The sequence below is a fragment of the Nicotiana tabacum genome, chromosome 20, assembly GCF_000715075.1.
Source record: "Nicotiana tabacum cultivar K326 chromosome 20, ASM71507v2, whole genome shotgun sequence".
NCBI classification, from domain to species: Eukaryota; Viridiplantae; Streptophyta; class Magnoliopsida; order Solanales; family Solanaceae; genus Nicotiana; species Nicotiana tabacum.
This window is the reverse complement of record NC_134099.1, coordinates 57,291,580-57,317,148: the sequence shown is the minus strand read 5'-3', so window position 1 is coordinate 57,317,148 and position 25,569 is coordinate 57,291,580. Positions and strand designations below refer to the sequence as shown.

General features: G+C 37.1%; 1 protein-coding gene across 2 annotated transcripts; it reads left to right on the top strand.

The window, feature by feature from the left end:
* The first annotated feature begins 16,155 nt into the window (after window positions 1–16,155).
* On the top strand, window positions 16,156–25,367 carry LOC107783076 (cyclin-H1-1). Of its 2 annotated transcripts, none has more exons than XM_016604045.2 (15): window positions 16,156–16,294; window positions 16,625–16,690; window positions 17,530–17,621; window positions 17,747–17,797; window positions 18,627–18,705; window positions 18,819–18,931; window positions 19,146–19,219; window positions 19,372–19,492; window positions 19,578–19,646; window positions 19,902–19,946; window positions 21,612–21,689; window positions 24,243–24,301; window positions 24,381–24,465; window positions 24,601–24,692; window positions 24,842–25,367. In XM_016604045.2, exons 3-15 carry the CDS (start codon window positions 17,562–17,564, stop codon window positions 24,900–24,902), a joined length of 987 nt encoding a protein of 328 aa, XP_016459531.1. In that variant the 5' UTR covers window positions 16,156–16,294; window positions 16,625–16,690; window positions 17,530–17,561; the 3' UTR covers window positions 24,903–25,367. The 2 variants fall into 2 exon arrangements, with proteins under 2 accessions (XP_016459531.1, XP_016459532.1); XM_016604046.2 differs by having other exon boundaries at window positions 18,610–18,705.
* The last annotated feature ends 202 nt before the right edge of the window (window positions 25,368–25,569 follow it).

Here is a 25,569-nt window from a genome sequence, read left to right as displayed (position 1 = left end):
TCGAGCAGTTATTACGGTCGAAAGTTATTGCTATAAGTATTTGAGATATGTGGTATATCATGTTATTATGTTTTGAGATGTGGTTATGGATTGATACAACTTGTTCAGAGTTATACGGTGCATAGATACAAGAATCGTGTCATATAATGAGTTCCGGATGTTGGGGATTTGGGTTTTAAGATTTATGGACTAAGGTTGAAGTAAGGATCCTCTTTTAGGTGGTGTTGTCGGGCTTATATGGATTGGGGTGATGTAGGATCACCCATGGATATGTGTATGGTGCAGGTATATGGCGATTTGATGGCTTTAGAACGACTCTTGGCACATTCGAGGACGAACATATGCTTAAGTAGGGGAGAATGTAATGACCCGACTGGTCGTTTTGAGCTTTAGCGTTCCATTCGGTGGTTTGAGACTTTGAGTACCTTCATATTATATATTATGACTTGCTTATATGGTTGGTGTCGATTCTCAAGCAGTTTGGGATTGATTTGGAAGAATGATTCTCATTTTAGAAGCTTTAAGTTGGAAGATTTGACCAAGGTTTAACTTTTGCGTATATCAGGTTAATTATTCCAATAAGTTTTATGATGATTTTGGACATAACAAGGTTTGGTTAAATTTCAATGAGTTTTGGATAAGTTTGGGTTGTATGGTGATTTTTTCCGGTTTCGACGTCAATTTGAGCATAAAGGTTACCATATTGAGCAAACGGCTTTTGATTCGTGTTTCAACGAAACTATTATATCCGTATCGTAATTTTAGAACTATAGGAACTGAAGTTATCAAGTTTCGATATCATATGAGGAATTTATGGTCATTTTACTAGCGTTGGATGTGCTGACACGACACATACAAGGGAGGGTGCCATGGTGTATGTTATTTGCTGACGATATAGTTCTGATTAACGAGACGCGATGAGGTGTTAACACTAGATTGGAAGTTTGGAGACAGGCACTGGAGTTCAAAGGTTTCAAGTTGAGTAGGTCAAAAACTGAATACTTGGAATACGAGTTCAGTGATGAGAGGCATGAAGAAGAAGTGGAAGTAAAGATTGATACTCAAGTCATTCCCACAAGAAATAGTTTCAAGTATCTTGGGTCTATAATCTAAGGCAACAGGGAGATTGACGAGGATGTTACTCACCGCATTGAAGCGGGTTGGATGAGATGGAGGCTAGCTTCGGGGGGTTTTATGCGATAAGAATGTGCCGCCTAGACTTAAGGGCAAATTATACAGGGTGGAGGTAAGACCGGCTATGTTGTATGGAGCTGAGTATTGGCCCGTCAAGAAGTCCCATGTCTAGAAGATGACCACAGCTAAAATGAGGATGTCGAGATGGATGTGTGGACATACCAGTAAAGAAAAGAATGAAGTTATTAGGGACAAGGTGGGAGTGGCATACGTGAAAGCCAAGTTGCGAGAATTGAGGTTGCGATGGTTTGGGCATGTGAGAAGGAGATAGATGCCCCGATCAGGAAGTGTGAGAGGTTGACCATGGTGGGCTTGAAGAAGAATTGAAGGCCCAAACGTCATCCTTTATCTATTACAATTATACTCTTATTCTATTATTAGGGCAGAATTCTATCTCTTCTAAATGCTGCTTATGAAGAGTAACTCCTTTGAGTCCATTCAGGCTATACTAAGCTTACTATAACATAGAGAAGCCATTAGCTCCCTTGTTTTCATGGGCATAATCCTGAGGACTAATCCATTCTCGTCACCTTCTCACTACCCTTTCATATCTGTATTCCTATCATCCTAAAACCTTGTCGCTTTACCATACTTTAGCTTGTGACCTATACATATCTATTTATACTACTCGTAATCTTCCTTCAACTTGCTTGAAGTTCCTTGTGTTATTTTAGAATATCAAGAGAGACATCACATTGTCTCTAATGGCTAGGCCAAAGAAGTATTTGAGAGAGGTGATTAGGCAAGACATGTTAGTGCTTCACCTAACCGAGGACATGACTAGTAATAGGAAGGTGTAGAGGTCGAGGATTAAGGTGGTGGATTGATAGGTAGTCGTGAATTTCTCCTAGGTTTACCAGTAGTACTAGTAATATTCTTGTTGTTGGTTGAAAGTTACTTCTTTTTAGTTTGTTGTTATATCTGATACTTAGCAACCACGTCCATTGTTTTTGAAAACTACTACTGAAAATTATTGCTTCCTGATTGTTACTATTTGATGCTACTCTTTCTCCCCTTTTACTAGAAATTGTTGCTCCCTGATTGTTACTATTTGATGCTACTTTTTCTCCTCTTTTTCCTTATCGTATTTTGTCTCCCTCTTCTTTCTTTCTCCCCCTCTTTCTTCTTCTTCTTCTTCTTCTTCCTTTCCACCTTTTGTTGAGCCAATGGTCTATCGAAAACAACCTCTCCACCTCTCCAGGTAGGGGTAAGGTATGGGTACATAATACCCTTCCCAGACCCTACCTATGGGATTACACTGGGTATGTTGTTGTTGTTGTTGGGTTGCCAGATTTTTCAGATTAATTACGAAATTGCTACTGAATTCGTACTTAAAAATTTGCACTATTTTCAAATATTGAAACCAACATATCTCCTTCATTATAAGGTCAAATAGAGTGATTCAAAAGCCTAACTTAATTGGAATTTCACGAGGAATCCATTGAAGGCATCAAATGTGAGTTTTTGGATTATCTAGCATGAGAAACGAGGCAAAACATCTGGGCATTTTTGGCTATTAATTATGTTGAAGTTTTTCTCATCTTTGAAAGTTTGGGAATGGAAGAATTCAAGGATGTTCTTCAAGTTTCTTCCATGGAGTAAGGTCTAAACTATAACGTAAGAATTTCCATTTGATTCATTCCTTTGGTTTAAGCTTTAATTCATGATTTTAATTGAAAATTCATTTAATTCTTTAAATCAAGACCTAGGGTTATGTCCTAAATTTTAAAAATTAAAAATGAGTTAAAGCATTTATTTCCCGATTCCTTTTAAGGTTTTATTCTCCTTTATTAGGAGAACACAATACTCAAATTTGGCGAGTTTTGGAGGAGTATCTCGGGAGATATGAGACCCAACTAGTGTGGGTTGGACTCTTGGGTTATAAACACCCAAGAGCGATGTTTTGGCAAATTAGATGAGATATCAAACTCCGATTGAGTGGGTTTTAGTTCGTGTGAGCTTGTATTAGTTCGCTCGGGTAAGCTTGGATTCGCAATCCAAGGCCTGGCGTTGACTTTTATTGACTTTTTGGGAAAAATATAAATATCATAACTTTATTTATTGTACTTGGATTTTCTTGCATTGTTTGATGTTATTAAGTCATTTTGGGTTAGATTTGAGCCGCGTGGAGGCAAATTTTAGGGAAAAAGCTATTTCGGAGGGTTAAGTTGGTCTTGTTGAGGTAAGTATCTTGCCTAAGTTTGTGTGGGGGAACTAACCCTTAGGATTGGTATTGATTGGTTCATTTGTGTTATGTGTAAGCCATGTACGCACGCAAGATGACGAGTGGGTACACGGGTTGTACGTGGTATTTGACTAGTTTAGACTACTGAGACTCCTTCCATGCTTTAATTTAATTATGATATCATATTCTAAATTCTCATAGTCAATCTATATTTAATTATGTTAGTCTATCTTTACATGCCTTAAATAATTTTGTTAACACTTGTTTTACATCCTAATTAATAAATTGCTCTCATGCTTTAGTTAAACTTGTTACCTCTTTTATTGTTACATGTTATCTCTTCATTGTTGATTATCATTATTTAAAGTTATTGTTCATGTTATCACTTTCATTGTTGATTTCCATTATTTGAAGTCACTGTTACACGTTATCTCTTCCATTGTGAGTTAGTCTTATCTAATATCGTGGCTGTACATTATCTCTCTCATTGTTGAGTTATTGGTGTTGAAGTTCTGAAAGTCGTTATCACGTTGAGGCGAAGTTGTTTATTATTGAGACATCTTACTTGTTGAGCATTTTACATTCATTGTTGTTGTTGATATTCTTGTATACGTTGTGGTGGAGCCATGGATTATTGTTGTGGAAACATTGATATTATTGATTGTTGGCAAGTTATGATATATAGGCACTTGTATTGCGAGTTGATATTGTGATGTGATATTGACGCGCATACGGCGGTATAAGGCTTGGGTTTAATGTGCACGTGGCGGCATAAGGTCGGACTTATGTGCGTGTTGCTTGTAGGGAACTACATGAAGCCACATGGCATCATAAGGTGGGCTAAAGTGTGTGTAGCTATTTTGAAAAAATTGTTTTCAAAACCTATTTAAATGTAAGGCTCATGCGATGGTATAAGGAAAGATTGTGATTGAAATTGTGAAATATGAATACGAGGCGGTACCTTGGTTGTGATTTTCATTGTACATTCCATGTTGGAATAACTTGTTGATTTGAACGATCATTGGTATTTCTTCAATCATTCATCCACATTTTGATTGTATTTGGTTATTCGTTGTTATCTTGGTATTGGAACGATTGTAGTTTCTTGTGCGAGTCATGCTTTCTACGTGATTTTATTGTGTTGCTTTAACATGTCAATCTGTGCCTCCGTTATAACTTGGTAAATTGATTGTCAATGTGTTTTTAATTTCATGGAGTCACTATATCATATTCTGTTGAGTTGTTGATAACATAATGGTTTAAATAATTTTTTTTTATTAAATATGCTTTATTCTATGTGCCTCTTAAGATAGAACTTGGTATCTCACTCAATGCCTTATTATTTTAAATGGTTATTGCATTTTCACTGAAATTGAGTTCTCAAATTATACTCATTACCCTATTAGATGTTTATCTTATTTAAAATTGTTATCATATTTTTCTTAAGAAATTCTATATTTAATTTGTTAATTTAACTTATGTTTTGCTTTGTTTAAAAATGATACTTTTTACTCAATTTTATCAATTTCTAAACTAAACCCATCTTATATTCTGTTTCATATAAATTGTATATTATTTTACTTTACTTGATTTCTAAAATAAACTCATTATTTCATTTGACACCTTACTTTAATCAAAATTTTTATTATGTTTTATGGGGTCTAAATATATTTTTCGTTCATCTAAATTAATATTTATTATGGTTGTAAAGAACATAGTAGCGCGTGGGCTTTGCCGTGCGAAAGTGATTGTTATTGTGGGCACGAGGTGCCATATGTGTAAGATTTGGAAATTGTTGGTTCATGACTTGTGGTTTATGAGGTGTGGCGCCTCGGGGTAATTCTTGTTGTAAGTCCATGCGTTGGGAGCGATTTGATTATTTGAGTTGTCATCCGTTTTTTTTTCTTATTTGAGTTTATTTACATCTCATCAGTGTTCTGATTATGTTGCTTTTTTTGTTACTCGTTTACTACTTGCTGCCATTTATGTTTCTATTACTTCATTGTTGGTTGTAAATCAATAATTTTTCTGTTGTTGGTTTTACATTGATGTTCTTTCCATTGTTAGCTTATGTATATCTTGAACAGATTTTTATGTCTAGTAGGTGTCTTGACCTGGTCTCGTCACTACTCTACCGAGGTTAGGTTTGATACTTACTGGGTACTGTTGTGGTGTACTTATGCTACGCTTCTGCATATTTTTGTGCAGATCCAGGTATTCTGATCGTGTTGTTGAGAGTTGCGTCTGCACGGTGGGAGACTTCAAGGTATACGTGCTTGATGTTCGCAGACCTCAGAGTCACCATCTTACTTTATTATGCTACTGTTAAATTGTAATTCAAAACAGTATTGTATTTAAAAATTCTAGTGTGTTTCAGTAGTGCTTATGACTCCGTACTGCCGGTTTTGAGAAATATATAACTATTAGTCACTTGCGGATATGTATGTCATTTAATAGTTTATGATTAATGATTAAATAGTTTAGTTCTTTTATTAAATCAGGATGTGTTAGGCTTACATAGTCCTAGAGACTAGGTATCAACACGACATCCTACATAGAGAAGTTGGGGTCGTGACATGTTATTTATATTATTTCAGTATTTATATTTCATTTTTATTATGTTTGGCTGGCCTAACAAATGAATTAGGCGCCATCACGACTGGTTGATGATTTTGGGTCGTGACAGTTATAGGTAATCAAAAACATGAACTATTCTTAATGACATGAGTATATTTTCAAATAAATAATTATATAAATTGATGTATATATAATAGTTTAAATATTTTATTTGAAGAAAAGTGTACTACATTAAATGGAGCTTTGAAATGCTTTATTAAATGCACGTTTATAGTTTCTATGTACGTGGATAAGGGATAAAATTTATAAACGAATTTTTTAATTGTATACGGTAAACTTAATTGATTTTGATGTTTTAAATATTAGGATTTCCTATGCGATCGTTCAAATAAAAAAATTCTAATAAGCAAGGTTTTAGTTAATTTTAAAGTGCTAAACTTTAAGAAAACAATTAAATGACTATTTGATCTAGCGTGAACTCTATTTTGAATGGGTAAAAAATAAACATATTTCACTAAAGATCTTCGTACTTTAATATAGTACTAGTCTTAGGGTATGCGCGTTGCGCTTGTATCTCATACTAATATATAAAATTTTAAAGAATCACATAAATAATAGAAAATATCAGTTTATGAAAACGATGAATGTTAATTTTTAGCAGTAATCTTCATTTTTACATTTATGGCGTTCAATATAATTTTTCTCTAAATCGTAATATCATGTTTATTATATATTTGTAATAAAAATTAAATTCATGTTGGAGTTTAGAGACAAAATTTTGAAAGAAGATTCGCATCAAGAAGACATTTAAGAATTGTTTCATAGATTTCTTCGTGTTATGATTGTTATTGATTCTTTTCTATTTTTACATATGAAAATAATATGTTTACTTGCAAATATATGTTTTGAATAGGTGGCTATTCAAATTTAACTTTTTTGAGCTCGATGTTTAGAGGGACAACGTTAACTCCTTGGCATTAAATATTAAAGCATATTTTCACTGATTTCTATATCTTTCGATGTGGCTAGCCGGCATTTCAGATTTAAATTATTATTATTGATCTTTTTCTTAATTTTAGTTCGATGAAATTAAATTATTTAATATTATTGGGTTTATACCGGGGCGTTCAACTACAGAATCCATCCACCTTGTTAGGAGATTGATGGAACAATATAGGGGGAGAAAGAAGGACCTGCATATGGTATTCATCGACTTAGCAAAGGAGTACGATAAAGTTTCGAGAGAGGTTTTGTGGAGATGTTTGGAGGCTAGATGTATACATGTTGCCTACGTTAGGTTGATTAAGGATATGTATGATGGAGTAAAGACCCGAGTAAGGACGGAGGTGGGGACTCGAACCATTTTTCGATTATGATGGGGTTGCATCGGGGGTCGACACTCAACCCTTTTTTGTTTGCTCTGGTGATGGACATACTCACGCGCCACATACAAGGGGGGGGGGATGTCGTGGTGCATGCTATTTGTAGATGATATTGTATTGAATGAAGAAACCCGAAACGGTATGAATGTGCAATTAGAGGTATGAAGGCAAAACCTGGAATCTAAAGGTTTCAAGTTGAGCAAGACCAAGATAGAATACTTAGAGTGTAAGTTTAGTGGCGAGACTCAAGGAGGGGAAGGGGAGGTGAGGCTTGACTCGCAGGTCATCCCTAGGAGAGGGAGTTTTAAGTACCTTGGGTCTATTATTCAGGGAGATGGGGATATTGATGAAGATGCCACACATCGTATTGGGGCGAGATGGATGAAATGGAGACTCACTTCTGGTGTTTTGTGTGACAAGAAGGTTCCACCGAAACTAAGGGTAAGTTCTACAGAGTGGTGGTCAGACCAACGATGTTATATGTGGCAGAATGTTGGCCAGTCAAGATCGCTCATGTCCAGAAGATGAAGGTAGCAGAGATGAGGATGTTGAGATGGATGTGTGGCACACCAAGTTATATAGGATCAGAAATGAAGTTATTCGCAACAAGGTGGGTGTGGACCCTATTGAGGACAAAATGCGGGAAGCGCAACTTAGGTGGTTTGGTCATGCGAGGAGGAGGAGCACAGACGTCCCGGTGAGGATGTTGAGAGATTGATATTGAAGGGCCTACAGAGAGGTAGAGATAGGCCAAAGAAGTGGTGGGGAGAGGTGATTAGGCAAAACATGGAGTAACTTCACCTGACCGAGGACATGACCCTTGAGAGGAAGGTATGTAGGTCGAGAATTAGGGTAGCAGAGTAGGTAGTCTAGAGTGTTCATAACAGTAGTATTGACACGTAGTCTCGCTTTCTGTTGGTAGTAGGTTTATGACTAACCGTTGTTTTTGTTCATTGTTGATCACCTTACTATCTTGTTATTTTTATTCTGATTTTATATGGCTTTTTGTTATTTTCCCTTCTTGGCTATATTTTCATTAATGTGGTGCTTATGCTTTCCTAAGCCGAAGGTCTATTGGAAACAACCTCTCTATTCTCACAAGGTAGGGGTAAAGTTTGCGTAAGCACTACCCTCCCCAGATCCCACGGTGTAGGATAATACTAGGTACGTTGTTATTGTTTTTGTTGTTTAAGGTAGAATTAGTATCGCAAATGTTTAAAGAGTATAGAGAAAAATGACTTGAGAATATTATATACCTAATCCGGTAATGGTAAGAGCAATGAAAAAAATAATAAATTTTTAAAATTTAATTCACTAAATAAAATATATAATATACGTGAAGAAACGAATATCATAACTTTAATAAATAAATAAATAAATAAATAATTACAATTTAAATGAGAAAATATCTTGAACGTATGCTTACGAAAAAAAGTATGTTAAATAAAAAGGAGAGAGAATGAATACAGAGGGCACCAGGCTGGGTCTTCTTCGAGTGATCTTTAGCACGTAAAAAATAATTTAGGACTTTAAATGCCCGCTTAAGCTTTACTCCTATTTTTCTCTTTTTATTTCTCGGACTAGTTTATGAGGATTCGGCAATGTAGCTGTCTGCTCTTATAAAACTTTATGAAAATAAATAAATTGTAACCAACTAAAAAATAACAACAACAACAACAACAACAATAACATACCAGTATTATCCCACACCGTGGGGGTCTAGGGAGGGTAGTGTGTATGCAGACCTTGCCCCTAGCTTATGAGGATGGAGATGTTGTTTCCAATAGACCCTCGGCTCAGGAAAGCATAAGCACCATATTAATGAAAATATAGACAAGAAGGGACAAATATGAAAAGCCATATAAAAGAAAGAATAAAAATAACAAGGTAGTAAGGTTATCAACAATGATAGAAAACAACGGTTAGCAAGAAAAACCTACTACCAACAGAAAGCGAGATTGCATACCAATACTACTATTATGAACACTCTAGATTACCTACTCTACTACCCTGATCCTCGACCTCCATGCCTTCCTATCAAGGGTCATGTCCTCGGTCAGCTGAAGCTACTCCATGTCTTGCCTAATCATATTTCCCCACCTCTTCTTTGGCTTACCTCTACCTCTCCATAGGTCCTCCAATGTCAACCTCCTCACCGGGGTATCTGCGCTCCTCCTCCTCACATGACCAAACCACCTAAGTCGCACTTCTCGCATCTTGTTCTCAATAGGGGTCACACCCACCTTGTCGCGAATAACCTCATTTTTAATCCTATCTAACCTGGTGTGCCCGCACATCAATATCAACATCCTCATATCTACTACCTTCATCTTCTAGACATGAGCGATCTTGACTGGCCAACACTCACTCCCATACAACATCTTTGGTCTGACTAGCACTCTGTAGAATTTACGTTTAAGTTTCGGTGGCACCTTCTTGTCACAAAAAACACCGGAAGCAAGTCTCCATTTCATCTATCCCGCTCCAATACTATGTGTGACATCTTCCTCAATCTCCCCACCCCCTTGAATAATAGATCCAAGGTACTTAAAACTCCATCTCTTAGGGATGACCTGCGAGTCTAGCCTCACCTCCCCTTCCCATCCTTGAGTCTCGCCACTGAATTTACACTCCAAGTATTCTGTCTTGGTCCTGCTCAACTTGAAACCTTTAGATTCCAAGATCTGCCTCAATACCTCTAGTTGCGCGTTCATACCATCTCGTGTCTCGTCAATCAATACAATATCATCTGCAAATAGTAGGCACCACGACACCTCTTATTGGATGTGGCACGTCAGTACGTCCATCACCAGAGCAAACAAAAAAAGGGTTGAGTGTCGACCCCTAATGCAACCCCATCATAATCGAAAAATAGTCCAAGTCCCCACCCACTGTCCTCACTCGGTCTTTACTCCATCATACATGTCCTTAGTCAACCTAACGTAGGGAACATATACACCTCTAGCCTCCAAACATCTCCACAAAACCTCCTTCAAAACTTTATCGTATGCATTTTTAAGTCGATGAACAACATATGCAAGTCCTTCTTTCTCTTCCTATACCGTTCCATCAATCTCCTAACAAGATGGATGGCTTCTGTAGCCGAACGTCCCGGTATAAACCCAAAGTAGTTCTTGGAAATAGATACACTCCTCCTCACTGTTAGCTCTACCACTCTCTCCCAAACTTTCATAGTCTGGCTAAGCAGCTTGATGCTCTACCTCCACTCTTTGGGCATATTCTTCGTTCTAAAAATAATATTAAATAGCATAGTGAATCACTCCAAGCCCGCCTTCCACTCACTCTTCAAAAACTCCACTAGAATTTTATCCGGTCTGGTCGCCTTACCCCTACTCATCTTATGCAAAGCCCCCTCAACTTTATCAACTCTAATCCGCCTACAATCCTCAAAGTCACAACGACTCCCGGAGAGTTCCAAATCACCCAGTACAATGCTCTTGTCCCCCTCCTCGTTCAAGAGATTATGGAAGTAGGTCTGCCATCTCCGACTGATAAGCCCCTCATCCAACAAAACTCTACCTTCTTCATCCTTGATGCACTTCACTTGATCCAAGTCCCGCGCCTTCCTTTCTCGCGCCTTGGCTAACATGAACAACCTTTTATCCCCACCTCGGCCCTCGAGTTCCTCATACAAACGATTAAAAGCTGTAGTCATGGTCGCCGTAATTGCTAGCTTTGCCTCTTTCTTAGCCAACTTATAATGCTCCCTATTCGCCCTCTTCTCCTCATCGTCTACGCTTTCCACTAGATTCAGATACGTTGCTTTCTTGGTTTTCACTTTTTCTTGCACCTCTCCATTCCACCACCAGTCTCCCATGTGATCACCAGAGTAACCTTTTGAGACCCCTAATACCTCTCTCGTGGCTTCCCTAATGCACTATGCAATCGTGGTCCACATAGCGCTTGCATCCCTACTACTCCTCCAAGCCCCCATAGTCACCAACTTGACCCCCAACTCCTGCGCTTTAGCTTCCGTCAAGGCTCCCTACTTGATCCTATGTTGACTATACATCACCCTCTTCCTCCTCTTCCTTGTGATCTCAAGGTCCATTACTAGGAGCCTATGAAGGGTCGAAAGGTTCTCACTCGGGATGACCTTACAATCCGTGCAAAGATCTCTATCGGACTTCTTGCGGAGTAAATAATCAATTTGACTCTCAACAACCGAACTCCAGAAGGTGACCAAGTGCTCTCTATTCTTTGGAAAACTCGAGTTTGCTATCACCAAATCAAATGCTCTAGCAAAGTCCAGCAAAGACGTTCCTCCTCCGTTTCTATCTCCAAAACCAAAGCCACTATGCACATCATCATACCCCCAGACATCGCTCCAATAAGACCGTTGAAATCTCCTCCTATGAAAAGCTTCTCGGTATGCGAGATACAACTCACCATCTCATCCAAATCCTCCCAGAAATGCCTTTTGACTTCCTCATCCAAGCCTGCTTGGGGTGTGTACGCACTGATTATATTCAAAGTAAAACCTCCAACAACTAGCTTAATAGTCATCAGCCTATCATTCACCCTCCTAACCTCCATCACTAGTTCACGAAGGTCCTTATCAACCAAGATACCTACCCTCGTTCCTGCCCCCACCCTCCAAGAATACAAAAGTTTGAAACTGCCCACATTCTGAGCCTTATCTCCTACCCACCTAGTCTCCTGTACACAAGCTATATTATTTAATAATACTTATTTTGAAATCTTTTCATAAGAATATCAATTCAATTAACTAAATCTTGATAAATAGTAGATTGATTTTTATTTATTTGAATATGAATTAGAATAAAGAGTTATAACTATTCCATAAAATTCAAATAAGTAAATAATTTATATAAATAAAATTGTACTCATTATTGTGTTACCTCATGTTGTGTTAGCTTAAAAAAATTCAAAAGCTTCTAAGAACTGATTTTCCGGCCTAAAATTGAAAGAACGAAAGCACACGAATTAGAAAATACTAAGTTAAGAACATAAAAAGAAATGAGAAATAGAAGCAAAAATAATAATAATAAGCAAACAAACATATCAAACTATTGATATGGCAAAGTAAAAAGAACAAAAAAATAAATAAATCTAAAACAAGACTTTTTCCATATTAAAGCAACAATCAACCATGAATTATGAATGCACCGCAAAGTAAATAAGAAATAATAAAATCACTAAACGTAACTAAAATTCTAGTTGATAAACACAAATATGCGGTAGTTCCCGTCTAAGAAGGCCCGTGCTTATAGCAAAATAAAAACATAACACAGACAAAATTTCTTTTGAATGTTAGTGTAAATAACTCCAAAGTCTTAATATGAGGATTTGTCATAAATATAGTTTATTATATTCATGGAGAGGTGCATGGAGGCTTTGGTTTTGGGGAGAGGAACGGAGGAGGTACCATGCTGTTGGACTTCGCAAAGGCTTTCGGGTTGGTGATTGCGAACTCTAGATTTCCGAAGAGGAATGAGCATTTGGTCACTTTTCAAAATGCGGTAGCGAAGACTCAAATTGACTATCTCCTCCTCAGGAGGTGTGACAACGGGTTGTGCAAGGACTACAAGGTGATTCCGCGTGAGACACTCGCGACGCAGCATAGACTCTTGGTGATAGACGTTGGTAGTAGGTTAAAGAGGAGGAAACGGACTGCTCGGGCAACACAGAGAATCAGGTGGGGAGCCTTGACTAAGGATAAAGCCCAAGAGTTGGAGTGGCGGCTGTCGGCTACGGGTGCTTGGAGAAGCAGTAGGGACGCAAACACTATGTGGCAACAACAACAGACTGTATAAGGGCGTCTGCGAGAGAGGTATTAGGGGTCTCGATCGGTGTCTCTGGCGAGCATAAATGAGACTGGTGGTGGAATGAAGTGGTCCAAGGTAAAGTGGAAGCGAAAAAGGCAGCATACGTTAAGCTAGTGGGGAGCATATGTGAGGAGGAGAGGCGAGCGTGCATGGAGAGATATAAGGTAGCTAGGAAGGAAGCTAAACTGTCAATCACGAAGGCTAAAACTGCGGCTTATGGTCGTATGTACGAGGAACTAGGGGAAAAAGGTGGGGAGAAGAAGTTATTCCGGTTGTCCAAGTTGAGAGAGAGGAAGGCTCGGGATTTGGACCAAGTGAGATGCATCAAGGACGAAGATGGTAGGATACTGATGGAAGATGCCTAGATTAAGAAGAGATGGCAGACTTACTTCCATAAACTTCTGAATGAAAAAGGGGATCGGGATATTGTGCTAGGCAAATTGGAGAATTCCGAGAGTCACCGTGACTTCGAGCATTGCAGGCGTATCGAGGTTGAGGAGGTTGTGGGGGCTATGCGTAAGATGAGTAGGGGTAGAGCAACCGAGCCAGACGAGATTCCGGTGGAATTTTGGAAGTGTGTAGGGAGAGTAGGTTTGGAGTGGTTGACTAGGTTGTTTAATGTTATTTTTAAGGCGAATAGGATGCTGGATGAGTGGAGGTGGAGTACGGTGGTTCCATTGTATAAGAACAAAGGTGATATCCAAAGTTGTAATAATTATAGGGGTATTAAATTACTGAGTCATACCATGAAAGTATGGGAGAGGGTCATTGAAGCAAGGGTGAGAAGGATAATGTCTATATCCGACAACTAGTGCGGGTTCATGCCGGGCCGTTCTACCACAAAAGCTATACACCTTGTTAGGAGGTTGGTGGAACTGTACAGAGAGATAAAGAAGGATCTGTACATGGCATTTATAGACCTAGAGAAAGCATATGCCAAGGTTCCTAGAGAAGTTCTCTGGAGATGCTTGGAGACAAAAGGTGTGTCGGTTCCCTATATTATGGCGATTAGGGACATGTATGATGGGGCCAAGACTCGGGTTAAGACAGTAGGAGGCGACTCTGAGCATTTTCCGGTTGAAATGGGGTTACACCAAGGCTCTGCGCCAGTCCGTTCTTATTCGCCCTGGTGATGGATGTATTAACAAACCATATTTAAGGGGAGGTGCCATAGTGCATGCTATTTGCCGATGACATAGTTCTGATTGATGAGTCACGAGCCGGGGTTAACGAGAGACTAGAAGTTTGGAGACAGACTCTTGAGTCTAAAGGTTTCAAGCTGAGCAGAACGAAACAGAATACCAGTAGTGTAAGTTCAGCACTGAGCCGAGGCAAATGGGTGTGGATGTGAGGTTTGAATCACAGGTTATCCCAAGTAGAGGCAGCTTCAAATACCTTGGTTCGGTTATCCACGGGGAGGGGAGATCGATGAGGATGTCGCACACCGTATTGGGGTAGGATGGATGAAGTGGAGGTTAGCATCCGGAGTTTTGTGTGACAAGAGAGTGCCAACGATACTCAAAGGTAAGTTCTATAAAGCGGTGGTTAGACCGACGATGATGTATAGGGCTGAGTGTTGGCCTGTTAAGAACTCACATATCCAAAAGATGAAAGTAGCAGAAATGAGGATGTTGAGGTAGATGTGCGGGCACCCTAAGATGGATAAGATTAGAAATGATGATATTCGGGAGAAGGTGCACGTGGCTCCCATTGATGACAAGATGCGGGAAACGAGGCTCATATGGTTTGGACATGTACAGAGGAGAAGCCCGGATGCTCCAGTAAGGAGGTGTGAGCGACTGGTTGTGGAGTGCACGATAAGAGGTAGAGGGCGGCCTAAGAAGTATTGGGGAGAAGTGATCAAGCAGGATATGACGAGGCTTCAGATTTCCGAGGATATGACACTTGATAGGAAGTTATGGAGGTCGAGTATTACGGTTGTAGGATAGGAGGTAGCTCAGTCTTGCGTTACCTTGTACTATTGTGAGCCTAGTCTGGTAGAGTTTTTGTCTGAAATAGCTAGGGGCATTGCCGTGTCTTACTATTTTCTCTTTTCAGTGCAGGACCTATTTACTAGCCATCATTTTTGTTTTGCATTTTTCCTTCTGTATTTTATGTTCCTATTTTTCCTATGATCTCTGTGGTGAAACGAATATTCTCTCCTTTTTATTTTTCTTATTATCTTGAGCCGAGGGTCTTCCGGAAACAACCTCTCTACTCCTTTGGGGTAGGGGTAAGGTCTGTGTACATACTACCCTCCCCAGACCCTACTTGTGAGATTTTACTAGGTTGTTGTTGTTGTTGTTGTTGTTATAACATACTTTAAATTTTTTTATTTATAAAGTAAAATGTTATCTTGTTTTAAAGTGTTAAATTTAAGACTTTTTACCTAGTTCAAATAAGGAAAGATTTAGTAATCACAATTTTAATTGTTTTTAATGTATTAAATATTAGGAAAAAATTATAAATGACTATCTTATCTGGTAAGAACTCTAATTTTAAAGCGTAAAAAATCCAAATAATATTTAACTAAGGACTTTCGTGCTTTTAATATAATATAAATAGATAGATTTGAAAAACAAGCCATTTTATTGTATTGTTTTTTCTTTTTGCTGTATTTTGTAAATAAATTTAGAAACAAAAGCCCAAACTAATAGCCTATTTGAACAAGATTTTCCTTGTTTTTCAAAATTGAAGTGTTTGATCAATCTTTTAGAAGAAAAAAATGCTTTTAAGTAGAAGCAGAAACTGTTTTGGAGAATGCAAAAAAATAGTTTAAAAAAGTATTTTTTTGAAAAATACACTTAAAAGTACTTTATAAAAGCTTGGTTAAATACTAATTTATGCTCAGAAGTATTTTTCAAATTAATTAGCTAAAAATAAATTATATCTCATTAAAAATATTTTGGAAAAAAATAATTTTGAAAAGAATTAGTTCTCAAAATAAACTAATTTTAGAATAGTGGCCAAACATGTTATAAATTCCCTATTCCCTAAACCCTTTGCTCTCTTCCCGAGTTCCTGTCAAAAACATCTCTCACTCACCCCAACAAGGAAACCGCGACAATCTATCAGCTCTCTTGCGTTTTGTGAATTCCAACCGGCAACGGGCGACGACTTACAGTGACTGCGTGGGCGACTCTCACGTAAGTTTCTCTTTTCCTCCTTTTTTTTTTGTATTTTTTGATTCATTCTTACACATATGTTCTAATTTAATTTAGTGATGCATCAGTTTTGATATTAAGAATTTCAGTTACTAAGAGACCAATTTTAAAAGGCCAAATTAGGCGTTTCTTGGGAACTTCCAAAAGCATATTCTCAGAAAACTAATTTGACATTAAAATCTCAACTCGTTTAATCATGAAATGGAAGACTACCAACTAAGTTTTAGCAAAAATAGATGGTATCATAGAAGAGATAATTTATGTGGTTACTTGTTCAATGTATTGATGTAAATGAGCTTAATATATTTGCAGGGGCTTGCAAATTGCAAGATAAAATCTAGCTACGTCCAACTTCCGAGGTCGTATTTTCTCGAATTGGTAAGTCTTCTTTTATTTCTCAAAGAATGTTATAGTTATGAATTATGTGGTAGATTCTCTACTTTTTGGTATACTGCTTATTCTTTCCATTATTATTAATAGAATTATTTATTTAATTTATAAAAGATGTTATCATTATGACTTATGATAGACTTACTATGGAAGGATGGTGTTCCCTGTTACATGTTGTTTTTATTTGTGTTGATAGAAGAAATCTGATTTCCCTATTGGAATTGAAAAATTCATACTTTGGTCTAGGTTGTTATTTTCACTTTTTTTTTTTTTGGTGATCGGTTGTCTATGTAAAATGAAAAGATGGATAAATAAACTTAAGTCCAAAAAAGGTGACATGATAATATTATTCAAGGCAGTGGCGGCACCCATCGTCTTAAAATCTTGGGTCTGCCCGCCTTTGAAAATAAGCGACGTATGATAATGTTATGATGGTGAAGAATAGAGTATGAAGTAGTCTTTTTGGGTGATATTTTGAGTAGTAAAGATTAAAAACAATGTATCTAAAAAATTGGTTAGAGCAAGTCATATGTAACAAGAGTTAGATATCTGGAAAGAAAATGAAAACTGTCTATAAATTAAGGAAGTTACATCCTTTTGGTTGAATTTCTTTTTGGAGGAAACTTATTCCAATAAATTCAAAGTAACTAAACTCCAAGAATAATTTCATTAAAGGATATTTTTTGACAGAACATTTTTCGAAAAAAAAAAATGTTTTAATTAAATCAAACAAATATGAAGGGTTTGGCTGTGAAACAAAAATGTGCTAACTCCAGGAATAAAGGATACCTTGAAAGACCTTGGCTGAACTTCATATGTGCAAACAGGGACAGCAGAAGAAAGAAGGAATCAGCAAGCAATGGCAGATTTCACGACATCGACTCATCGAGCCAAGTGGATTTTCACTCCCCAAGAGCTTGTAAGTTGCAATTTTCGTCCATTTAAATCCCTGCCCCTTAGTTCCAATCAACTGTTTCTGAAAATCGTCAGCAGTACTAGGGATCTTTTTTTTTTAATAATAGAATGAACTGTTACTGTTTACAGAAGGACAAGTACAAGGCTGCTAATCAAAGAGCCAAACAAGCTCTAGAGAAGGTATGCTAGCTCTATTTCCGTATGTTTTCTATGTGCTGGCACATGTTTTTTTTCTGTGTAAAGAAATGACTTTTTGTTGTGCTGATAAATTGCATCATTTATGTCCTCTTACTGTTGATTTAAAAGTTATCTTTTTTGCAATGTGCCTACAAATTATTTTTTTTGCAATGTGCCTACAAATGTGTAGTGTATGAACTTCTATATGCGTAGTTTGGTTTCTTGAATCAACCCTGTCCCCTTCTTTGTGCTTTAATTACAATGGTATATCTGTAACCTCAAAACTTTGAAGCATGCATCAGAGGAGTACTTCTACCTTTGAAATTCTTTCACTCACACACAGGTATCAATCGTCCAATCTTCTACAACTCAATTCCAGAAATAAATTGTGGTCGTTTGACCACTTTATTCGGCGTCAAATCATTCCAATACTACACTTATAAATGATTCGCATGAATTTTTTCACAATGATATAGCGGTGTCGTTTTGTTTGCTTCATTGACATACCTGCAAGGATGTATACACTTGCTTATGACATTCTAATTTATAACTGTATGTATTGATCTTGAAGTTCCTTAGATTATACGCTCCCAATATAGGAAAAGCCAAATTGAAGGTTAGATAAAGAGAAGTTGAGTCTTACAGAGGGTATGAGGTGTAATATTGTCTTTTCTTTAACAGGGGCTACAGTGAAATAGACAGTAAAGATTACTTGACCAAAATGTGTCTGTGTAGTTTGACATATCTATGGACTTGATTTATAAACTTAATCAACACTTTTCTTGTTAACTTTAATTTGCTTACAACGCTGATAGCTAAATATGTTCTGAAGTACGGAGCAACCAGAATGGAAGTTGACATCGATGGGTCTTTCTCGTATGCTGAACCTCAAAGTGATGCAAAAGATAGTGGTAAGTTGTTTCTTGCCCCATGTAAAGCAATTTAAACTGATTCAACTTCTGTTGTAAGGCCCTTTTTGTTTTAAGGTAATCACCATTCTTTTCACTGCCTGTTGGCATGTTAGCTGAAAAGCGTCCCAAACCTCTCAAGGTCGAAGAAGAGCAGCTGTTAAGGGCTTTTTATGAGTTCAAAATTCAAGATGTCTGTGATGCTTTTAAGTTCCCACGCAAGATTCAGGTATAAGTTTAGTTTGTTATTTTTATTTAATATGGGTCCAGCACTGCCTTGGTGCTGATTTTAATATAGTGTTGCCATTCTAAAAAAAAAAAAAGAAGTTTATTTTCATGAGTTACAATTAGTGTACATATCAAAAGATGTATTTTTGGTTAATGAATCAGCAACCGTTGATCAACCTATTTGAAGGTTAAACAGTTATCATGTTGCATTGCAGGCAACAGCTCTCATTTATTTTAAAAGGTTTTATCTGCAATGGTCGGTGATGGAACATCATCCCAAAAACATCATGTAAGAAACTCTTAATTATCTCCTGCACCAGGTCTCCTGGATCGAGAGAAATCGAGAGAGAGAGACATCCCTAAATATTGTTGACACTGTAAAAATGTGTTTTACTATCTTCTTCCCAAGAAAGTGGACGAGGTGTTTTATGATATTTGCAGGTTAACTTGCATATATGCAGCTTGCAAGGCAGAAGAAAATCACGTATCAGCTGAGGAGCTTGGTAAGGGGATAGAACAGGATCATCATGTTATACTCAATAATGAGATGCTGGTTCTTCAGGCAAGGATGTAATTTATATGTTATTTCCTCCTACACTATTTTTTTGAATACTGCTTTTATCTGAATTTTTACCTTTCTCTTGCAGAGTCTAGGTTTCGATCTTATTGTTTATGCTCCATATCGTGCACTCGAAGGTTTTGTCAGTGATATGGAGGTCTTTTGTTGATCCACCACTTAACTTTTTGTTGCAACTTTTTGAATGGATTCTTTTTTTAAAAACATAATTACGTTGGCTGTGGTTAAAATCATCTTGTAATAGTTACAGTTTGAGTAAAACTCTCAATATGAAGGAAATTTTGTAAGGGCTTAAATAAAGCCCAATTGGTTATAGAGTATCCTGATAGTTGGTTACTCCTCAATCACACATCATGTCCAATGCAATCTTTGACTATTCTTCTTGAAACTTTAGGAGTTTCGTGGTGCTAATGATGACGACCAATATGAGATGCTAAAGGTAATTGTTATACATTTGCCATACGATTTTGAAAATTTAAATTTAATAGCCTTTGATTTTCTGCTCCTTGTACAATCTGGCTTTAGTGAATTGCATTTAATTAGTGTTGTCGTATTACAATTATTATATTTAAACAACTATTCATTACTGTATTTCTTTTCAACAATGCTGCAACTGTGCTTTTACTGAGTCAAGGGTCTATCGGAAACAACCGCTCTACCTTCACAAAGTAGGGGTAAAGTTTGCGTACACACTACCCTCACCAGACCCCACTTGTGGGATTACACTGGGTTTTTTGTTGTTGTATATTTAAACAACTGAGAGACCTTTTACATTTTGGCTTTGAATAATTGCATTTCACTCAGTGTTGTTCAACAATTAGTCTGGTGATTCGAGGTTTGGGAGTAGAGTTCATGGTATATTGGACATAGAAAAGACATAGGATCATTTCAATTGGAGACATTGTTATACCTTCTTGAAAGAATGGATGCAGGGACATATCAAAAGCTTTCTTTATATCAAGTTTGCAAATGAGGCCAATCTATTCGGAAATCTAAGCATTCATTTGCAAGGAGAACAAAATCATTAATTTGACGGCCTCTAATGAAGGCCAACTGATGAGGAGAAACTAGTTTACCGATGATCCTTTTTAGTCTAGTAGCAAATACTTTAGGAAGGATCTTGTAGAAGCTACCCCCAAGACTAATGGGCCGGAGATCCCAAACTTCATTGTCTCCGGACTTTAGGGACCAAAGTAATAAAAGTAGCATTTAGACTCTTGGGAAGTGTTTGTTAACGGATGAGGTTCAAAACATTAAGAAAATGGTGCCCGATAATGCTCCGAAACTTTTTATAGAAACCCATGGTAAAGCCGCCCGGACCGAGAGCTTTTGTCAAAGACAGAATCATCGATAACACCAATAACTTCCTCTTCTAGGAAAGGTTGTAAAGCCATATTATCTTCGATCGAAATAACAGGAATATTACAATAAGACCGTGAGAGTCACATGGAGTCATCTTTACTGCAGAGTGATTCAAAGAAGTCAAGGATCTCGTCCTTTATAATCACCTCATCTGTAACCATAACCCCATCAATAATAAGGTCATTAATATGATTATATTTACGGTAGGCGTTTGCCATTTGTGAAAGAACTTAGTGTTGTTGTCACCTGTTTTAGCTAAATACTCCGTGACTTTTGTCGCAAAATTATTTTTTCCTGCATGAATATTTTATCAAGGTCCATTTGTAATCTGTCTCTCTACCATTTCATCATCAGAGCGTGTTCTCCATTCTGCTTCATTGTTAAATTTCAGTATCTCTGCAAGGTTAAAGGATTAATCTCTTCTGAGTTCTATACTGTACATCAGAGATTAATGCTTACCCCTCTGGCTCATGGAGCTGCCAACTAGCTAAACTTTCATTTGTTGAACTGCAAGTGTCTTTTACGCATTTCTTTTTGACCTGCGATTTTCGATAAGAGCAATTAATAAATTTCCTGATTAGAAATTTGTAGCATCTTGGACATCAACCGGTACACTACTAATTCAATTGATTTTTTTAGTCATTGCCTCATTGAGTTCTTTCCTTTATATGTGAGATAATGCACTTGATCTGTGTCTGACTCATGGAACTGCCAGTTTAATATATATTCTTTTGGAGTATAGAGAATGCTGGAAGCCGCGAGGATGGAAGCAGATAAGATTATGCGTACAGAGGCACCACTTTTATTCCCACCTGGGCAGGTATTCTTTATCAGTGACATTATCTCGTGAAACTCCTTATTAAAATTTTGTTCAGCATAAACATCTTTATAGATCCCTAGTTGCAGAAGACTGTATTACTAGATATTATCATATCCTTGATGCTGGCTTCACCTTTTGTAGAAAGAAAAGTCCGCATGTTTTCAAACTGGTCATAAATCTTTGATTTATTTTTGTTCCCTTTTTATTTTTCCGGCTTCATATGAAGTACGGAACGGAGAATTCTCTACAGATAAAATTTTCATGGTTGGTCTTCCTAAATTAAATCAACCTTTTCTTTATGGAAGTAATGGATTGGGTACTTTTGCAGAGAAGAATTCTGGCTACAATTTTAAATAGGATTCTCTCAACATTTTGTTGCAACTACCCAGGACTCTTCTGTTGGTTAAGACTTACATTTTGTTCTGTCTGTTGAGTGTAAAGATTTTGTGGAAGCGGGTAGTAAAAACGACGGAGTTTGAGAGAGGAATATGAATTTTCCCAAGTAAATTTTTTTTTTTTAGAAAGTCTTTGTAGTCACTGCATCTTCATACTAGTGTTGCTTGATCAGAATATTGTGAAAATAACGTCACACAAGAACGTTTGGGAAATTGAACTTTTAACAGACATGTAAATTAGCAACTTCCGTGAAGATCAGCACTTTGTGCTTTTGACAAAAGGGTTGTTTGGACAGACTTTGACGGCTAAAACTGAATGTTTATATGATTTGACATTTGAAGCATTTGCAGCCACAGTTGGTACATTACCTGCAAATGTACATCCCAATTTCTTTGTATATGTTGAATTGACACTGTTAAAGAAAGAATAGAAGACTTTTGGTACATAGTTTATATGCTAGTGATGAGCTTTATCAAAAGAAGACTTTTGGCACATAAGCTAAATATGAATGAGACAACAAAACTACCTTGTACCAAAAAAATTTGTTTTGTAATCAGTGGGGCCTAAAGCGACTCATGTTGGTAGTGGCAAAATGGAAATGTAAAATTATCTTTTTATTTTTTTAAGTCAAAAGATCCACTAGGTTGGTGTGTGTGTGTGTGGGGGGGGGGGGGGGTAGGAATAGCCCTATCTTGTATATAAATCAAAAAGCAAAAGTACGAAATGTGAAATTATCTAGTTTCTACATATGGATATACAGTGGTCCAAGGCTTTGGTCCAGTGGTAAGAGTGTTGTGCATGCTGTGAGGGTTAGGCACATATCATGGTTTCAAACATTTGCTGCAGACAAAAGCCTGGTATTCAAGTGGAGAAAGGGTAGAGGGAGAAGGACGGACCTATTATGCACCGAATTTCGAACTGTTTGTCTGAAAAAGACGGAAATATGTCAATCCTTTTGGACGGACGAAAAAGGAAAAGTGCCAAACAGATTTAAGAAGGATAGCATTTAAACAGTTATATCAGAATTTAAAAAAAATAAATTATCAGCACATTATATGTTCAAAATGATAAGCTATGTTCTGATTTCAAATTTATTCCAAAGAAGTAACTTGACGTTACACCTGTGGGTACATTCAAGGCCACAAACCTAATATCTTTAGCTCTTGAATGATGTAAATAATCACTAGTACAAGATCAGCCTTTAAACTTCGTTTTTTAGATGTCATTATTTTGAAGCAAGCAGCTCTAATTTATTTACTTGCTTGAGAGGTCTATATTTTGTATCCTGGATGTGAAAACTGTATTGGCCCAATGTGATGCTCCAAAACACTAAGCTGAATCATTTCATTTTCACCTATAAATTTGTTTTTACTTAGCCCTCCCGTTAATTTAAAAAGAAAATACTAACCCCCTCCCCTCCCCCCCCCCCAAATATTGACTTCACTTGACCATATGTCACTCCTAACTGCTTCTTATTTCTCCATTCTCCATGGTCAGGTTAATAATTAGTACTACATGCTCAGAAGTTTAGTACCAAATGTTTTGGGTATTAGGCCAATCACTTTTACATCCGAAACTTTCAATTTTCTTTTGGTTATTATGTTATCCTTTCATATCTCTATCTGCTGGCCTTCTATTTTTTAAATTAATGTGAACACAAAAAAATAAAAAACATATTCTTCCTCTGCGTTCTCTTTTCTTTTCTCTCAACCGAAACAACACAAGTTAGAAAGTACTGCAGACGATGTTACTCACTATTCTATCGAGATCATTATGCAGCTTTAACTGTAACATGCAATCACTTGAGTAGACAATCATTATCAATATGGTTAATAATGCATCCATAATGTGGTTCTGACTGGATCACTTCAGAGGAGCTCTTCTTTGTGATGGACACGTTATATCCAGAGAAGTCATATTTTAGATGAGGGAGTGTTACAAAAATAGTGAGTCAATGTAAGAACTTGTTTATGTTGATCATCGTACGGTCGACATATCAAGAGATTTGTCTCATGATCATGCATGATAACAGAGTTGACTGACAGTCTGGTTTGTGTTTGGCATTATGATCTGCTCTTTATGAATGCACTAACCTTAACACCACATACGTGTCTTTTTATCTGGTAATCTGATTTAGCTTCTATGTAATTGTTGCAGTTGGCTTTGGCAGCTTTGCGTCGAGCTAATGTGGTGCATGGCATTCTTGATTTTGAGAGGTCTAAGCCGCTATCTTCGGAAATAATGCAAGCTAGTCTCCTTTTCCTCCTACTGACATGATATTTATTTTTCATGAAGGTATCTGAGAAGCATCCTATCACGTCAACAGTCAACTCAAACAATTTCTGAACTTACAGTTTCTTTAAATACCATTGATTCTTTGGTAAGTGCTTTCTGCTTTAATCCAGGCCTATAATTGCCCTGCTACTTATGGAAAATTTTCTTTTTTTCCTCTCTAAAATTTCCTTCTGTGCTTAATGTAGTCAGCTTACTGCCTGAACTCGTGGTATATTGACAGATTTGTAAACTTGAGGCTCCTCCAACTTCCAAAGATGTGAAGCACATTGACAGGAAACTCAAATCATGTCTTGATCCTGGTTCACACGACAAGTACGTTCTATCAACTTTTCTCAGATTGTCATTTTGTCCTATCTCGACTAACTTAATATTTAATCTTTGCCATATTTGGATCTCTTTCTCTATGTCTCAGGCATATTATCTACCACCAGACTGAAATAATTGCTGTTTTAAAAATGCAGGAGTAAGAAAAGGAAGCACAGATCCAAGGAAAGCTCAACTGAAGTGCAAGACCTCTCTTGAACATCTTTTAACTCAGTATTATGACCCAAGAATATGTTGAGTGGAACTAACACTTGTTGGTACTCATTTAATTCCTAATATAAAGCAGAAAAACAAGTTACACTAAGAGGTGGTCAATTTCTTCTACACACTTCGTTCTAAGAGGGCCTTACAGCTGCAATTGAACTGCAATATCCGAAGTTGCTCAAACTGCAGCTGATATAGTATACATGATGGTTGATGGCAGTTGGTCATGTGTTATATAGAACAGTCAATTTTATTGATGATCTTAGCATGTGCATCTATGGACTGGAAACAGGTGAATAATCGGTTGTCAACCTCATCTGAAATGGAGCCATCGAGGCTTAGGAAGTCTATTTTTGCGATGTATAGCTCTATTTGTGTCCAAAATTTATTCAGACTAGTCTGCTGAAAATGTATTAACTTGTGGATTAACCCGAAAGTAAATCTTATTGTTTCTGATTACTGGATTGAACACTTTGAAACTTCTTTGCCTTTCCTCTATTCTTTTGATGGGAACACGGAATCAGGGCTCTAATTTTGTTACGATCCAAATCCTACTAGGTTGTGATGACACCTAACCCAACCCGTTAGGCGAACCCACCAACACATGTGTAACCATAGTAGAAGATAATAATCATATAATTAAGAAATTAAAATTCAAAAT